Source organism: Crocuta crocuta, unplaced genomic scaffold (assembly GCF_008692635.1).
Source record: "Crocuta crocuta isolate KB4526 unplaced genomic scaffold, BGI_CrCroc_1.0 scaffold226, whole genome shotgun sequence".
NCBI lineage: Eukaryota > Metazoa > Chordata > Mammalia > Carnivora > Hyaenidae > Crocuta > Crocuta crocuta.
The window spans coordinates 539856-558198 of NW_027530997.1; the positions used below are offsets into that span (position 1 = coordinate 539856).

Below are 18343 nucleotides of genomic sequence, written 5' to 3' on the forward strand. Positions count from 1 at the left end.
AGGCTCTTCTGCTGGTCTTCCTCAAGTGACCTTCTTCCATAGTAGCCTGCTTCCTGGGGTTGGTGGGGTAGGATACAGCCTAGAGGCAGGGTTCTCTGTATCATTCATTGTGCAGGTTTGACTACATGAGTGTTAGGAGGCACCGTTCACACTGTGGCTATTATCAATTTGAATGTGCATTTAGCTGTTTTATGGAGATGGTGGTAAACTGTCTTAAGGAAGAAATACCTTTCTCTGGCTTGCATAAAAACATTAAATATAGGCTAGCAACAGCCTGCTTCAAGGTTGAAAGCACCAAACACTCTGGCAACACACTGGGTGAGTTCTGCCCCTCACTTAGCTGTGTGGCCTTGGGCTAATCCCTGAATCTGTTTTATCATCAACAATATGGGGATAATAGCCTTCATAGGCTGTTAAGATGAAAGAAATTATATATGCCAAGGACTGGGCTTAGGTCCTGACACATAGTAGGTGGTCAGAATGTGATAGTCCTCATCACTTGGTTGGTACAAACCTCTCTACACACACAGATCTCTTTCCAGTCACTCTCCACTCAAGGCTCTCAGAGCATAATAACTGTCAGATTCATTACTACAAGACTCACTATGGGTAGAACTATTGATTTTTAGTATGAATTGTTAATTAGCATTAATTCAGTAATTCTCTTCACTGTTAGACGAATGAGTGGTGATTCTCCCAGGCCAGCAACACACATTAATATAACGTCTCTGAGAGAATTTAGAGCGGGGGTGGGGGGGGCGCGGGGGGTGCAAAGACTCAGGCAGTCCTTAGTCAGAGTCTTAGTCTCTTGTCTAAGAGAAAAGGAATAAAGAAGGAAAGATTAGAGCTCACTCTTCAGTTTTCCAGACAACAGATTGTCCCTGACAGGTTTGTCTCAGCCATGGCATTAATTATTACAAGAAAGACTGGTGAACAAGCTTTGAGCAGGTCAAACTCTGGCAGACTTAAAGATTATGCAGGCAGGGGATGGGGACCCGGAGAGTTTTATCTACATACTACCTGGCACTTTATCTGTGTTTCAAGGCTCCTCGCAGCATTGGCTGTGGGAGGTGGAGACTGGAAGTCCCTGCTGACAGTGATCTTATCATTCTCCACGATACTTTCATTAATGACTGGCTTCGCCTGCTCTTTTTCCAATATGCTGCTGCTCACCAATATAATTTCTGTCAGTCACCAGGCCCTGATGTCATCTAGGCCCTGAAATTGTGTTATTGAGCTAACATTCATTGTCAAAACTTTACAAGATAAACCTAGTTCTCCTCATCCTTTAAATGTGTTGATTTTCCCATGCTGCATATATTGAATGGCCTGGTGACCTCTTCTCCACCCCACCCCCAATTTTTTGCTCCATTTTGGCACTTGTCCTTATTCTCTTACAAAAGACTTGATGTCACAGAGGGGAGTCACTGTGTGACATTGCATGGGAGAGTGTCCTGGAGCATTATGAAGCAAGGCTCCTAAGCCAAGTTAATTCCACCCAGTTCTCTACCCTCTGCCTGGCCTGCCCCTCCCACCGCAAGACAAAAATCAAACTGCAGTGTCACTTGCATAAGAAAAATGATGTGGTAAAGTGAACTTGTAGAAAATGAGGATTCTTGTGACTCCAATTTTTAAATCATAGCTGTGTGCATATAGAAAGCGGGGTTGGGGAGCACAAGGGATTGAGGGTAATGCACTTTGATTGGCACCAGGGCAGGGAGTTCTACTCTGAGTAGAAGTTGAAGGTGTCCCTGCTCAGAGATGAAGTGAGGCTATTTGGCAGTGGGTGGGGGAGGTGGGGGGCCTAAAGGCAGCTGAGGCTAGCTTGTCTGTCAGTGATGGTAGAATCTGAATCTGAACTTGAACTGTCTTCAGGCAGTGTTCCTGTCACTGTTGTCACTACTCTCCTCCTGGGCCTTGTTTCCCCCTGTACCAAGATTGTCAGTTCTGCTTTTCCTGTTTAATGCCTTGTGTACTTAGCTTTATGCAGCGGATATGCTCCTGAAGTGTTTTGAATACAGTTTGGTTTTAAATGACATTACATTCATCTTAATATAGAAAGGTATAAAGAAAACAAAGTGGTCTAAAATCTCATCCCCTAGATAACTCTGTTAATATATTTTTTTAAATAAGAGTATGAATATTTACATCCAAAGCACAAAGTGTGAATCATACAAATGCTACCATTAGTACATGTTGTAAAAGCACCTGGTGTCATCTAAATACTTAGCACTGCCCCTAGTGCTAGGAGTCTGTGCAGTATACAGAGCACTATTATGGAATAAAGCAATGAGTATTGTAAGAACCATTTTCTTTCAAAGGACTTTATAATTAAAACACACACACACACACACACACACACACACACACACAGAGCAATGAATAAGGAAGGGTTACCCTGGCCCAAAAAGAGGCAATTAGTCAAATGATTCTTTGACCCACAGTTGCCTTTTGTTTGCACTGTTTTGTTTTGTTTTGTTTTACAATTGCCAACGTTTAAAATTCAGGAGGGTTCAGGAGCACCTGGGTGGCTCAGTTGCTTAAGCATCTGACTCGATTTCAGCTCAGGCCATGATCTCATGGTTTGTGGGATTGAGCCCCAAGTCAGGCTCCGCACTGCTAGCCACTGAACCTGCTTGGGATTCTCTCTCTGACCCCCTCTCTCTCTGCCCTTACCCTGCTCGCACACTCCCTCTCAAAATAAATAAACATTAAAAAAAATTTTTTTTACCATGTAGAACTATTCACAAGGGGCCTGCATTTCCACATGACAATGACCTTAATTGCTAAGGAACTGCTGCCCACTTAGCGTGTGTTCTCCGGTTTGCCAGAAGCCCCACCCACATTCCCCATTGTGGGCCTGACACTGAAACCTGATTTTGGTTTTTACTTATCCTCATGCCTGCTCTTGCTTAGAGTAGAAGACATTTCAGAGCCCACGACCCCGTCAAAAGTAGGGGGAGAAAGCTACTCCAAGACGGCCACAGGCTTCTTCTACCTGGCCTCCTTTCCTCAAGGCATTGGAGTTTTTAGTTCCAAATCAAGACCAGCAGAATATTAAAACTGAAAAGAGCCTATAGGTAAACTAATTCCAGCCACTTGTTTTTGATTTCAGAGAGGTAAGGCTGCCTTCTGATTGCTCATTATTGAGAATTTTCACTGCAGCAGCTTTAAGTTCATATGGTCACAGTTGTATTATATGAAGCTTGTATCACACGATCAAATTTTTTCCTGATCTACAAAATTTTCTGTGACTTGTACTGAAGTATACTGCAGAAGAGGGCAAGTTGATGGGGACTGTTCAAAACACAGAAATGTAGAAACAAAGTCACAGAAATCTTCACTTCTGGGAGTTGGAAGAGGGCAGCTTAGAACAGAAAAGAAGTGCCGATTGTGTGTGGCACAATCAAAGGTGTGGCCTGGTGGAGTCAGTCCAGGTATGTGACCATGTGACCAGGACAGGTGGTTATCCTACCTGAGACCCAGTTTCCTCACCTATAAAATGGGGATAATTATGCTATCTCAGGCAGACTGGGATATACAATGGAAGTAAACGGTTCGCATTATAATGAAAAGTTTAAGTAGCAGGGTCTATCATTGTTATCATTACTAGAGTAAAATTCTGGACTCTCAGGGTTTTTAGGCACTTAGTCCCACAGTGTGTATACATTGAGCAGTATAACCAAGGCAAAGGCACTTGAAGCCTGTGTGTCCCATTTTCCCGTCTGCTCAAAGGGAGGAATAAAGCCTGCTCCTCACACCCACTGAGGAGTTAGGAAACCAACTACAAGTGTGTTTGTGAGCCACTTACTGGCACTTATAGTGCTAAATAAATTGTTATCACTACTTTGGTATTAACTAAACTGAGTTTTAAAAATATTGATGACTAGGGTTTTCAAAGGTACCTAAACTAACCCAAGTTACTTAACCTTCATTAGGATTTACATTTTTCTCAAGCTCAACTCACCAAGCGAAGTAAGTGTCTAATATTATCCAACCGTAATATTTAGATAAGTCCAGAAGAGGTTTTCTTGTGTGCCTTTACTCTGCCTGCCAGAAATTAAATCAGAGGAGACAATGCTGGTTTAGAATAGACTAATGAATAATTAGCATTTGTGGGTTTTCCCTGAAGAAAACAAAAATTCACGGCACAACATGAAAACATGTCTGTTCTGCTCAAGTACAAACTGAGGTCAGAAGTAGACACAGAATGCTCATCTAATGGCTACCGTGAGGCCCTTTTATCACTTCCCAAGGTTCTGGAAGTCATGGTGAGGCTAGAAGCCCTGCCCATGTTCCATTTGCATTGGACCAGGAGTCTAGACTGGAGGGAAGAGCTCGGGACGGGCCTGGGCTGGAAACTCTCTCTAGTTACTGGCAGTGTGCTTGTGTGCATGGTTACACAGGTACAGGAGGGGCCACGTGTTTCAATCAATGTGTAATATGTATTTTGCTACCGCTGAGTGTCTCCCTGCTGTGGCAGTATCTGGAAGATGGTGTACATTGTATTATTGAACAAGGTGGACATGCTCAGAGCAAGTCAGTAGAAGCTTAGCTGAGATAAAGAAATAGCGTGTGATTATTTATTCATTCATCTCTTAATTTGTTTATTCAGCAAATATTGAGTAGTTGCTGTGCTAGACATCAGCGTTATAGTAGGGAAAACAAGCAGACAGTGTCTTTACCCTTGTGAGGTCTACATCGAACAGGGGAAGATTGGCATTAATTAAATTGTTTAAATAAATATACAAGATATTTACATAATTGTGTGTTGTGAGGTCAATAAAGGAAATAAAGGGGAGATCCCCCATCAGAGAAGGCCTCTTGGATGATACCACACTTAAATTAAGACATTATCATGTGCATTAGTCAGCTAGTGTCAAAGACAAGGAAGTATACTAGGCAGACGAAACAGTAAATACAAAGGCCCAAGGACAACAAAAGGGTTGGCATGTTTGGGCAACAGAAAGGAGAGAAAGCAAGGCCACGGGTAGTATAACATGACATTGGACAATGTAGGTGGGGACCAGAGGATGTAGGACACGGCCACCATTGTTTTAAACCTGACTGCTGAAATGCTTAGAAATGCTTAGAAATGACAGTGGCCTGGACTAGAGTCAGCACAATGAGAACAAGAGGGCTGGAAGGGTTTAAGATATATCTTAGAGGTAAGAGTGACAGAACTTAATGATGGATTGAATGTCAGGAATGAGGAAAAGAAAAACAAGGATGACGCCTAATTTAAGTAACTGGATTAGATGCCATTTTCTGAGGCTTAAAAATTAAATAACTTGCCAGATCTCATTCAGTTGGGACATTGACATCTGGTTTGTGTGAATTCACTTTTTTTATTGCTTTAATCTGTGTAGTGAGGCTACTAGGTTAAACTTCCAAGATATCTTCCAGATTTGCAACTTTGTTCTCATCTAGATTAAATTGTTAATGTAGAACCATCCTGAGGTATAAAGTAATATTGTCAGAACCTGGTATTTGATAAATAGCGCTATAGTGGAATAAATCTTTTATATCAAAACTTGTAGCCAAAATCTGGGAGGTGTTTTTTTTTCTCATGCAAACAAAATAAATGATGATTTTGTCCATTTTCTCTTAGATGCAGGGTTTTTTGGGAGTCTTTCAGCCACAAAGCAGTTTGTTCTCCAAAGTAAGATTACATTATAAATTGTCTCTTGTAATCCCAAACTAAGACTGCAAAACCCAAAAGATAAATTGCATACAGGGAAGCAGTTTTTTAAATATTGTTCTTTAATTGTTATTTATTTATTTTTGAGAGAGAGAGAGAGACATACAGAGACAGTGAGCGAGAGAGGGGCAGAGAGAGGGAAACACAGAATCTGAAGCAGGCTCCAGGCTCTGGGCTGTCAGCACGGAGCCCGATGCGAGGCTCAAACTCTTGAGCCGTTAGATATGACCTGAGCCCAAGTCGGATGCTTATCGATTGAGCCACCCAGGTGCCCCAGGCAAGCAGATTGTTTAGATTATGCATGGGCCTCCACCCAGGATACAGGCAGGTTTCTACAGAGAGGGAATGGGTGGCATTTCAGTGATCCGAAAAACAGCATGCAGCTCTAATTACACCATGTGGGGCTCACCCATTTTGGCCAGGTCTAAGATTCTATTGCTAACATTGGCAGTCCCCACTGTCTCAAAGCAGTAAATTTCTGAAATCCACATCATGAGATAGATCTTTAACCCACAGAAACAATGGAATTGTGTTCTTGACAAAGCAATTGGCAGGCCATGAATCTTAAGTATAACCAACAACATGTGAGTAAAAAAAACCAGCCACTCTGAATCTGTCCATAGACTCCCTTATTGGACTATAAACCCCCGAATCAGTTAGGATGCTATGAGGAACAAAAGAATCCAACTTAAAAAGCCACAAGCAGGGGCACCTGGGTGGCTCAGTCAGTTAAGCGTCCGACTTCAGGTCATGATCTCACGGTTTGTGGGTTCAAGCCCCGCGTCAGGCTCTGTGCTGGAGCCTGTTTCAGATTCTGTATCTCCCTCTGTCTCTGACCCTCCCCTGCTCACACTGTCTCTCTCTCTCTCTCTCTCAGAAATAAATAAAACATTAAAAGAAAATTTTTTAAAAAGCCACAAGCAGTAAAGATATTTAATGTCTCATAGGACAAGTTGGTTTCAGGCTGGGTCAACAGTTCTGTGATGTCTTAGGGACTCAGGCTCTTTACCTCTCTGCTCTACCCTCCTCAGCAGAGGGCCTTGACCCTGAGGCTGAAGATGGCTGCCACAGTTCTGGGAAACCCATGAGCCAACACAGGACCAAAAAAGCGGATCATTTTCTTTGTTGTGTCTCTGTTAGAGAGAAAGCCTTTCCCAGAAGCCCCAAGCAGACCTCTCCTTAGATGTTTATCCGTGGAGCACCCAGTTCCCCCCATGCAGATACTAGGACATTATACTAGACTTTTCCCCCTCTCCTTTATTTCTCTCACTTTCTATGACCTCTCTATTCAGGTTTTAAATAATTTGTCTCCTACCCTCTATCTACATTAATTCAGATGCTCATTATCTCTGTCTTTCTCCCCAGATCCAGTTTATCTTCCATATTGCCACTGAAATGATCTTTTAGAACACATATCTCATCATGACACTATCCTGCTTAAAATCCTTCTGTGATTCTTAATCACATATATGATTAAATTTCTATTTTTTTTCTAGCTATAGGAATGACCTCTCCCTTCCTTTTTTGTTAAAAAAAGACTTACCTGGCAGCTCAGTACAGCTGGTAGATGGGTGTAGAGCTGCTGTGCTGAAATGGGGTGGGGAAAGGGCCTCTAGACAGGTGGATCCCTCCACTTCCCTCACAGGGAGGCCCAAAGCCCTTCCCTGGAACCCCGGCAGTAACAGCAAATGGAAACACCTACAAGCCAATTGATATGGACCTCAGGAGTGTCAACCAGGCTAGTGGCACAGGCTTAGATGGTAGTGGAGGCCAGGGTCAAGAACATGGTCTCTCAGAGTATGCAGAGTGAGGAGGGAAGAGGGACAAAGAGAATGCACTGCCCCCAAGTCATGCAATATCCAAGGAAGTAATGTTTCTTTTTTTTTTAAATTTATTTATTTATTTTGAGAAAATGGGGAGGGGCAAAGACAGAATCCCAAGCAGGCTCTGCACTGTCAGCATAGAGCCTGATACAGGGCTTGTTCTCACAAACTGTGGGATCATGACCCAGGCACCCCTAAAGTAATGTTTCTGTTTCGCCTTTCATACTTTAAGAATCTGCCTTATATTCTCTGATTGTGTTAGACAAGTTAACCCAATCAGATTTTTGAGGAGAAAGTGAGGGTGGTTGAAGACAAAAAGGCAGATAATATAAAAAACTGAGAATATTAATTTTAATTGATGGATTATTTTTGTGTTTACATTTTCACTTTTATAATGTTTTTTAAAGTAATAGATTTGTAATTTGCCTGGATAATCCCTAAGATTAATCTTTTTTCTTTACACAAAGTTTTTCTTATCAGAAATCCTGAGTTAACCAATATTTCATGTACTTCCATTTTTGATCAAGGCAGTTTTCAGTTAAATAGGCTTAGGAATGGAATTTCAAACTGAACTATAATACCTAAATATGCTAAATATTCAAATTATTCCCCCTGCTCTTGATATTGACCTGTATTTATTCTTTATGTCCATTTAAGAATTCAGTCTTGTTCCTTCTTCTGTAAAGATGAAAGAGCTGTTTAGATGCAGTTTACGTTCTGTTATAGAATATGACCTTCTAAATGAGGAGGGAAATATTAATGAAGATATTGATGGATAATTTTAACAAGGAAAGGTGCTAACAGTTTAAAGCAACAGCTTAATGGGTTGTGCATTTCAGCGGGTATTTGCATACTCAGTGACATTGTCAGAAGGGAGGGGGGAAAATGGAAAGAGCTGGGCAGAGGACAGCAGGCAGGAAATAAGGGCAATCTCCAAGTAGACTAGAACTGTCCCACTCTTATTTGCTCTTATCCATTCTCATTTCAAGAAGGGTTTGAGAAGAGCTTGTCCTTTTGTGTCTTGTATAGGTAAGCAGGTCGTCAGTCTTGCTTCCCTTCTGACTCTGACCACCCAACCCCCATCTCCCATTTACCTCGATCTCATCTCTATCATCACTGTAGGCATTTTTGCTTCTTTTTGCTTTATAGTCTGTCCCTATCACACCCTGGAGCTCACCTGTTTCTGGCTACCAGTCTTTGCCATCAGACTTTGTATAGGCAACCTTGTAGAGGCAGCTCCTTCATGGCTCCCCATGGCACCATATGCTCAGGCTCTTGGCATCTGTCATTTAGTTCCTCTTCCAGCCCCTCTAGGTGAGGAGCCCACACAACCCCTCTCTCCCCACCTTCTGGGACTCCACAGACATTAGGCACCAATGAGAAGCAAAAAACTATGTATCAATTGTCTGAAGCTTCAAATTGATTTGGATTCTCTCCTAATCCTTTTAAATGTGATATGTGTTTAAATTAAGAGGAGCAGAAACAAAAATGATTTGGGAAAATGGTAATGTTATCCTAGCTTATTTCAGTAACACTCTAACATGGTTAAGAAAATGGACTGTCAGATTTGATCAGTGTTGTTGAAGTGAACAGCCATCATTCTCAGAGTGTCTGGAGTTAAATTCTCACCCAGCAGGAGCAGTTTTAATGATTGAAGAATCCAGTAACATGGAGAAATAGCTGAATCTCAGTGCACTGCTGACCTTTCACGTTGCCCCTCTCTCTTCTGTTTTTCAGGAACAACGTGTTTGATTGCTCTACTATCAGATAAGGACCTCACCGTGGCCAATGTGGGTGACTCAAGAGGGGTCCTGTGTGACAAAGATGGGAACGCCATTCCTTTGTCTCATGATCACAAACCTTATCAACTGAAGGAGCGAAAGAGGATAAAGAGAGCCGGTGAGCTTGTGAATGCCTCCAAGGACTGTCTGCCATCCTGTTGGGTGAACAAGGTGGCTTGTTTGGACTGCCTGTGGGGAATGAGATGTTCAATCACCCAGTGATTAGTAGATGAACACAGAGGCTGGCGCTGAGGTAGCTGAGACTTAACTTTGTGAATTTCTTGTCAAATGACCATGGAACTTGCCTTTCTTCATGGCCAAAGATTCCAGAAGGGCCCCCCAAAAGCCCTTTACCTGTTTAAGGCTAACAAGATCTTCGGGCATCTGCTTGCCATACCCTGTTTCCCTCTAGCCACCCCAAACCACTAATCATTCCCCAAATGAACCATGTTTCTGGTAGCTCTGTGCCTTTGCACGTGGCGTCCCCACCATCCATTGGATAACAATTACTTGTCCTTTAAGATTCAGTTTAAAGGTATCCTTTCAGAAGTCTTTCCTGTTGCTGCAACAAAGGCTCCCCCAGACTGGATTCGGTGCCCCTTCATCCTTCCCAACATCCTATGTGGATAACCTATCGGGTTACCTTTCACAACGTGTGGACATACTTGGCTCTCCTATCTGTCCTGCCTTCCTGATTGTGCTCTGAGGACAGGGACTTAGTCTTGTTCCTCTCTCTGCTCCCAGTACCTAGCTCAGTGAGTGCCTGGCACAAGTAAATATTCTGGGGTGGGGCCGGGGGTGTTCCTTTTTTATTCATTTCTTTCAATATCTAGAGGCTGGGATACAAACTTTGATTCTGGAATTGGGATGGGGTGGGTAACGGACTAGACAGACATTAACAATAAAATAAGTAAAAATAGATAAGTTATGTAGTATAGTACAAAGTGATAACCATTATGAAGAGACACAAAGCAGGTGAGGGAATGGGAGTGTCAGGGATGGTCACTATAGGCCTCATCATGGTGACATTAGGACAGAGACTTGAAGGAAGAAGATCAGTTGATGATTACATTTTCATAATTCACTTCAGAGGGATTCTTTTCTAACTGTGGAAGGGAGGAACCCCTCCATCTGCAGACTGACAGGTGCAGCATGTAGGCTCTGCACGGTATGCCAGGCAGCAGACCCAGCTGTCGGAGGGGAGCTCATGTACCCTGGGTCTCTAACCAGAATGGGCCCCTGCTGCCTAGGGTAATTGCAGTTGACTCTCAGTCTCTACAGGTCAACTTCTGCCCAGAACCTAATCAACATTTGAGTTTTCACAGTAGGAAGCTGTACTGTTGAGTCAAAAAGTGTTGAATTTTATTACAACCTTCTGCTTCAGTTACTGCTGAGATGCAGAATAATTGTTAATGAAAGCTTTAGTCAGGTTTTTTGTTGGTAGAATGGAACAAACGATGTTTTCGAGCATCTATCCAGCAGCAAGCAATATGAGCGAGATTGCTGGCTTCCTTACTTACAAAGACACCATTTCCCCGTGAGTCCACTGCGACCCTGGACTTAAGATGCAGTTAGCCTATGCTTGTGTAAACACAGGCAAGGGTGTGTGCAATACACAGTACTGGGAAACATCATCATAGCATCCAGTGTGCCCCTCTGAAATGGCATTCCCATTTTATCCTTCCTCCTCATCCCTGCCAGACCCACCACCTGCACCCCCACCCTGCAGGGATGTTTTATAGAAGCCAATTTGGACACAGTCTCCAAGGAAGTTAATCTAACTGGCTGTGTCAAGGGTGTATTTTATAGCAAGGCTTAAGGGACAGTGATTGGTTTTATTACCTTTATGTGTGTTTTCTCTGACCTCAGCCTTCCTTTCAGGATATCTTTCCCTATCCTGCTTAGCATAACAATACACTGCAACCAGTCTGGGCCAAATACACATTGGTCCTTCTGTCTTCACTCCTTTTATTGTTTCCAACAACAGCAATGGTATCAGCTGCCATTTATTGTTTGTTCACACTGTGCTGGGAACCAAGCCTGGTTCTTTACATATGCTTTCTTTTTACTTATCTTATGAGGTTGATAATGGTATCCTCCTTTTACAACCAAGGAAGTGGAGCCTCAAAGAGGCATGTGTGCCCAAGGACACACGGCTAGTGAATGGTGAAACGAGAATTGAGACCCAGGACACGGACTCCGGAGCCCATGCTCTTGCCCACTAGACTGCACTTCCTGGAATGTTCTCATACATCCCTGCCTATAGAAGGGATGTCATTCAAAGCCCAACTTTATTGCTCACTCCTCCCTGACCATCACAAAGATACCATTGCGCCTTCTCCTCCTGACTGTAGCATTTAGCAGGTACTAGTTTCTCCCTGAAAGAATCCTGCTTTTTTTTAAAAATGTATTTAAATCCAAGTTAGTTGACATATAGTATAATAATGATTTCAGGAATAGAATTTAGTGATTCATCACTTATATATAACACCCAGTGCTCATCCCAACAAGTGCCCTCCTTAATGTCCATTGCCCATTCAGCCCATCCCCCACCCAACATGCTGCCAGGAACCCTCAGCTTGTCCTGTGTATTTAAGATTCTCTTATGGTTTGTCTCCCTCTCTGTTTTTGTTCTCTTCTCCTATGTTCATCTGTTTTGTTTCTTAAATTACACATATGAGTGAAATTGTGTGATTTTTGTCTTTCTTTGACTTATTTCGCTTAACGTAATACACTTTAGTTCCATCCACATTTTGCAGATGGCAAGATTTCAAGGAAATCTTTGCTTTGTGCTTACAGTTGTCAATACATGTGGCTTTTCTTTTCTGCTGGACTATCTACTTCTTTGGAGAAAAGTCTGGATCTTATATAACTTTATAGCCTGTAAATCGCCTTGCATGGAGTGTACATTTAATAAGTATTCAACATAATAATATTTGAATGAATAATGTTCTAGCTCCCTTCAAGAAAAACTAATGATAGATAATATTGAGTGCATGTTATATTCGGGTACTGTGCTAAGTGATTTATATGGAATAACTCCTTTATTTCTCACAACTCAGTGCAATAGGTACTATTATTGCCTGTGGTTTGTAGTCAGGGAAACCTAGAATTAGAGAGATAGAGCTTCTCCCCTGAAGTGACACATAGCTACAAGTGACAGAGCCAAGAATCAAATGTAAGCAGTGTGACCCAAGAGCCTGAGCCTTTAACCATTGTGCTAAAATACACCTTTCTTTAATTCTGATCCTGTCTGGGGAGTTCTTTTGAGCTCCAGATGTACCCAAGGGCGGCCTCAAGCCAAATGAAGTAGCTCAATGTGGGTCTCTGGTTCCTGTTCTTATGCCTTTCAGCACTCTTTTGCCATTGTCATTGAATCCCTACTCTGGTGCTCCCTACTGTCCATCAAGGTGTTGTTGAGTTAAAACCAATGCCCTTACCTATATGTATCTTCCTACCCTCAGTATTTGTATTTATATAGTTCTCAGAGCCTTTAAGATGCCAAAGATGAGGACATGAGGATCTACTGGTAGAGGTGAAACCTCGAGGCACATGGTAGGAATACTCTCCTGGCAGTGCCCAGGGCAGCTGAGGGGGCACATGCAATAGATGAGTCTTTTGTACACTCACTCAGACTCTACCATGTGTGTGAGATAATGGCTGGTCAAGCTAATGGGCTCATTCTGTCTTTGCAGGTGGTTTTATCAGTTTCAATGGCTCCTGGAGGGTCCAGGGAATCCTGGCCATGTCTCGATCCCTGGGAGATTATCCGCTGAAAAATCTCAATGTGGTCATCCCAGACCCAGATATCCTGACCTTTGACCTGGACAAGCTCCAGCCTGAGTTCATGATCTTGGCATCAGATGGCCTCTGGGATGCTTTCAGCAATGAAGAAGCTGTTCGATTCATCAAGGAGCGCTTGGATGAACCTCATTTTGGAGCTAAGAGCATAGTTTTACAGTCTTTTTACAGAGGCTGCCCTGACAATATAACAGTCATGGTGGTGAAGTTCAGGAATAGCAGCAAAACAGAAGAGCAGTGAACCCTTCAGGGTCTAGGCTGCCTTAGACTAAAGGACTTTCAACACACTGGTCTCTTTTAATGTAGTGAAAGGCGTGGGAGTTACAGTTAGGATCATCCACCTAAACATGGGATTCCCCCTCCCTGGTGGCCATAGGTCTATATGCAGAAATGAACAGACGGTGCTCTCGGCCACTATAGCCAAGAGGCTGGAAAATGGTTTTTCATGTTTTCCCAATTCTTTCATCCAATGTTCAAAATATATAAATATATAGCTGTAGATTCACATGTATGAAGTGAACGGCATATGTGCCATATATTCTCCCACTTGAGATTCTTTTCAAGATCTCTTACAGGGTTCTCCAGGCATCAGACTTTGTCCTCTCTTTGGAGCCGTGAACAGAGCAGGCCTCCAGAGCTGCAGGAGACAGTCTGCAGCGTCATCTGTGAGTCAAGGCTGATGTGTCAACGCCCGTTGCTGAGAGGCAGAGCTATCTGAGAATGCTTTGTCCTCCTGAGCCCAGGTTTTTCTGCTCAGCAGCGGCCCAGACACAGATTTGGAATGGTTTATTATTCCGTGGCTGCTCTTGGAGACCGAGGGAAGTGGGGAGGATGAGAGCCGCCTGCACAGCAGACATAACCTTTTCCCCTGACTTCCTTTATTAGTTAAATAGACTCTGTGTACCACCTGACCAGTCTTTGTGCGTTTATCCTAATTGTGCATGACCTTAACCTTTTGCTTCTACGTTACCTTATGTAATAGGCAGCTGTGAAACTTCACCACCAAACACCATGATTTTTTTGTCTTCCCAAGAAACCTGTTAGGGGAAATGAGTAACGCAAATGAGTAACGCAAATCACAATATTAACCACTCTTCAGTCTTTAAGGGTAGAGGAAAATAATGGCCAAATAAGTCACAGTGCCTCTTGGGAAATCTGCTGTTTGCATTAGGAGAGAGAGCTGGTGAGGTCATCACCCTGAACTGAACCCCCAGTGGCCAGTTTTAGTGTGGGGCTTTTTTTTCTCTGCTATCCTGTTAGCTTTCATGTGGCTTTCAAGCAGTGTATGGAGAAGCAGTAGCCTAGAACTACGTGTGTGTTCCTTGAAGCCCAGTACACAGTTCCCAGTGTGGCTTGGCATTTGGTGATAAAATGCTGGCATGTGCTAGTGGAAAGGCAGCAGCCGGTAACATTTGGCTGCGGATCACCATCCCCACCAGTTACCTTTCCCCAAGGAAACACAATCCGCCCCACACCTCCCCGCCCTGTATTTCGTGGCAACCCAGCTGGCTGGGAGTTCAAGCTCAAACCTGTATTGTTAAGTGACTCAGAGTTATTTCTGGGCAAAGCTTGCTGCTCTTCATTTCTTGTCACCAAAGTCATGTTTCCAATCTCAGTATTGTATACATTAATTGACAGAAAATGCTGGGTCATCCTGTTTGCCTGGCTGATGTGGTTCAAACAACCAAACAAGATTTTTGTTGTGTCTCTGCCCCTCTGTGTCTGAAATGTCAGGGTGTCCACCTGGTTTTGTCCTTCTCAAGTGGGCACTTGTCGTTAGAGCTTCTCAAAGGCCCCACTATGTGGCTCCAGGGGAGGACATGGGAAGATGAAAAGATTCCCTTGTGACTTCCAAGCACTGCACCCTGTCTTGATTCCTTCAAGCACTTACCTTTTTTTGACTGCAATGAGAATTAATAATGGTTTCCCAAGAGATGTGGCTCACTTTGGTAAATTGTAACAAATTTACATTTGGTAAATTGTAAGAATTTCCAACATTAGAATGAGAACGCTGATTGTTTTTTTAACTATAGAATATTATAGTGTGAAATATCTGCCACCATTTTAGATTGAAGTATTTGCGTATTGAGCGACAGTGAGCATTTGGATGTGTGTATTTGGGCAGGGGTCAGGAGAGGAATGTCGGAGTCATGCTGGTTGTGCTCAGTGATGGGACAGTCAAGCCAGGTGGCCCGAGTTTGCTTGGAGATCTAGGATAGTCTGACTCTGGAGTTATCAAAGCCCACCAGGAATAAGCAGTTTCAACATGTTATGCTACACAGTCCTTTTTTCCTTTTTTAACTTTTAACTTAACCCTAAAATTCGTAATAACAAGAGAAAGAAATTGTTAAATTCCATGATCATTGTTATTATCTAAAACGAAAATAGGAATGTTTTGATGAATATAAAAAAGCAAAGCCACAGTAAAGTCATGTTTGTCTACCCAGCACAGTGTCTTCCTAGGTGGTACCCAGTGCAGGAGTGCATGCTTTCCCCTCCAGCTGAGGTTCACAAGGTGGCTTCTGAATTTTGCTTTGTAGAATTAATTCCTTTCTGAATTTAACCACGTAGTGTGTGTATTTCCTACTCCCTTTCTGCCTCTTTTCCTCCCACTTTGACTTGTAGATTTTTCAAAGATAGATATTTTAGGCAAAATAGTAGCAGTTTGATTAATAGCTTTGTCTAAAACTAGAGTACTTTGCTTCTTCCCCTGTCCTGGAGCTCTCTCCGCCCCTCCGTCCAGCTGTTTGGGGTCTGCAGACATCACCCCTGGGGTGCCCTGTGGCTCATTTTCTAGGGACAAGGGAAGTTGAATCTAGCCTTTTGGGAAATTGATTTGAGAAGTTTGCATGTGAAACTTCCCTAAAACAGCACTGCCAAAGCTTTGAAATTGTCACACGAGGCCGCCCAGACTCCCCAACCCGAGTTCGCATTGCCAATAGCCCCATGGTGCCAAATTTTGGGATGATTTTGCGGTCTTTTAGAAATGAAGTTGGGAATGAATGACCACATACTATGAGCCCCCAGCAAGATGCCAAGCCCAGATCCTCATCAGTGCACCGCTCCACTGCTGCTCCACTGGCAGTTTGTACTCTTAACATGGGTTGGGGTTGGGGGCAGGGGTAGGACAAGATAGGAAAACTTTTTTAAAAATTCATTGTATTTGCAATTCTTTAATCAAAGGAATAAACAATACTTACATAAAAAACTCCAAAGCTAGTTCCTAAGACCTGCATTCATTTTATGTGACCAACTTGTCCAAGGCACTTAACTCTGAAGTCATTCTTCTAATACAACATGACTGTGCACAGATGTACTCATTACTGGTAACCAGTGGCTACATTCTGTTCCTTGCTGTAGATAAAAGGTATTGACCTCTTGAATCTTGTCTATGTAAGAAGGGTATTACAAAGAGTGTTTTATAGAGTAAAGGAGCATATGCAATCTGATAATTTAAAACAGGGCTTATTTCATACAACTGTAATGATTTCAACCCACATACATTTTGTGCAAACGGGATTGCGTTAGAGTGATGGCATCATCATTTCAATCCTATCTGAAGTAATTCCAGGAAACTAACTGATCATGTTATTGAATTGGATCACTGGGCTATCTGGCAACACATGAGAGATACACAAGGGAGTGATCACTTTTCCTTTGCCAGGTATACCTTGATTTTCTGGATTTTTTTTCCCCTTGAGTTATTGCCAGATCTAATCCTCTTACAACTGTGTCAATGAAGAAGGTTTAGAAGGGGCAGCGTTTCATAGTGCGTTTGGAAGTATAAGAACACATGCTGTGGATAAAGCTTTATTCTTTAATGATTTCAGAAAATGTTTTTTTCCTTTGACCCATCATCATGACTGATCTTCCCTTAATATTCTCCCCAGATTGCCTTAGCTTGGCATACCAGCATTCCTGAACCAGCTCTGCACAAATGACATGACTGTTAGATACACACTGGGGCCTATTTAATTGCCTCTAGATTAAATCATTGGTATCTAGACTTTTGAGCTACTATTAGCTGAACATTGCAGGAGTAATAAAATCCAGTGTTCCCCAAAGTGTGTTCTATAGAACATAAGTTTCAAAGATGCTCTTCCAAATATAAGGTTCCATAGTCAAATGAGTTTGGGAAACATACTGTCTTATCATACTACGTGCTTCTAAGCACATAGAAGGTTTTAATTTCAATGTCCTATGGCGGGGGTGAGGAGGTGTGGGATACACCACAAATGTAATTAAGTTAGCTCAGTGTTTTTCAGATTAATTTGAACAGAGAAACTGTTCTAGTGTTACTAGTAACACCTAGTAACATTCCAAGGAGCTTGTGTTCTATAGGACCCACATTGGGAAATTCTGGTATATGGAAATATTACTGTTTTCTCATTCACCATGACTCTTAGTAGTAGCAGTAATGTTCACAATTTTGAAACACTACTCCTTTTCACAGGAGGCTGATTTGTCAGTAAAAGCAGTGTTAAGAAGCTGTATGACTTAATAAGCCCCTCAGCAGCCTCCCTGGATGACAGAAGTCCAGCAGTCCTACCTGAACCTCTAAACTTCTCTCTTCTTTTATGTGGATAATAAGCAGGAGCCTTGCCATAGTAGGGATTTCTTGGATTCATTCCAGGGGCTTTCCTTCTGTTTTTGAAGTTACCTGTTGGCTTTCCAGATGGAATCAAAATAAATATATTTATATTTCATCACTATGTGAGAGTTTAAATATATATATTTAAAATAATAGAAAAGGGGAAAAAGACATTTGGTTTTAATTTTAAATTTTGAACTCGATTTTTAAAATTACGCGTCAATTGTGTAATAATGGAAATGAAAACTATTAACACTTCTTTACTCTCTTTCCTCTGTCATTTTTTCCAGATGCAACGAAATAATCTGAAATCAAAGCTCATTCATTCTAAAATCACTGTCCCATATTTTCCCACCTTTCACATTTTATGTACATGATAGTTTGGTGAGTTATCTCTTGCATAAAATGTAGGGCTTGACTATATAGCTCCATAGTCCTCGCTCAGCCTGGGCAGTGCTGGGAAGCTCTGAGAGGCAATTCCAAAATAATGGATGAAACTAATTTAGTCCAAAATGTGGTACACAGGGAATTTAGGGTAACTTCATTAACTCAGAATTACCTCTACTGTTTAGGAATATACCCACCCTGTGGACATTATCCAAACTAGTAAAAAACTGAAAGTGAAATTGCTGAGGCTAGGTGGCAG

At 42.3% G+C, this 18343-nt stretch overlaps 1 protein-coding gene across 1 annotated transcript in view; it reads left to right on the forward strand.

Annotated features, from left to right (window-relative positions):
* The window catches only part of PPM1L (protein phosphatase, Mg2+/Mn2+ dependent 1L), a 298802-nt gene extending 284785 nt beyond the window's left edge, over nucleotides 1-14017 (forward strand). Inside the window, exons 3-4 of the mRNA XM_077770532.1 lie at nucleotides 9262-9423; nucleotides 13001-14017. Coding sequence (XP_077626658.1) covers nucleotides 9262-9423; nucleotides 13001-13347 — 509 coding nt within the window. The 3' untranslated portion in view covers nucleotides 13348-14017. The remainder of the gene's footprint in view (nucleotides 1-9261; nucleotides 9424-13000) is intronic.
* Nucleotides 14018-18343: the final 4326 nt, after the last annotated feature.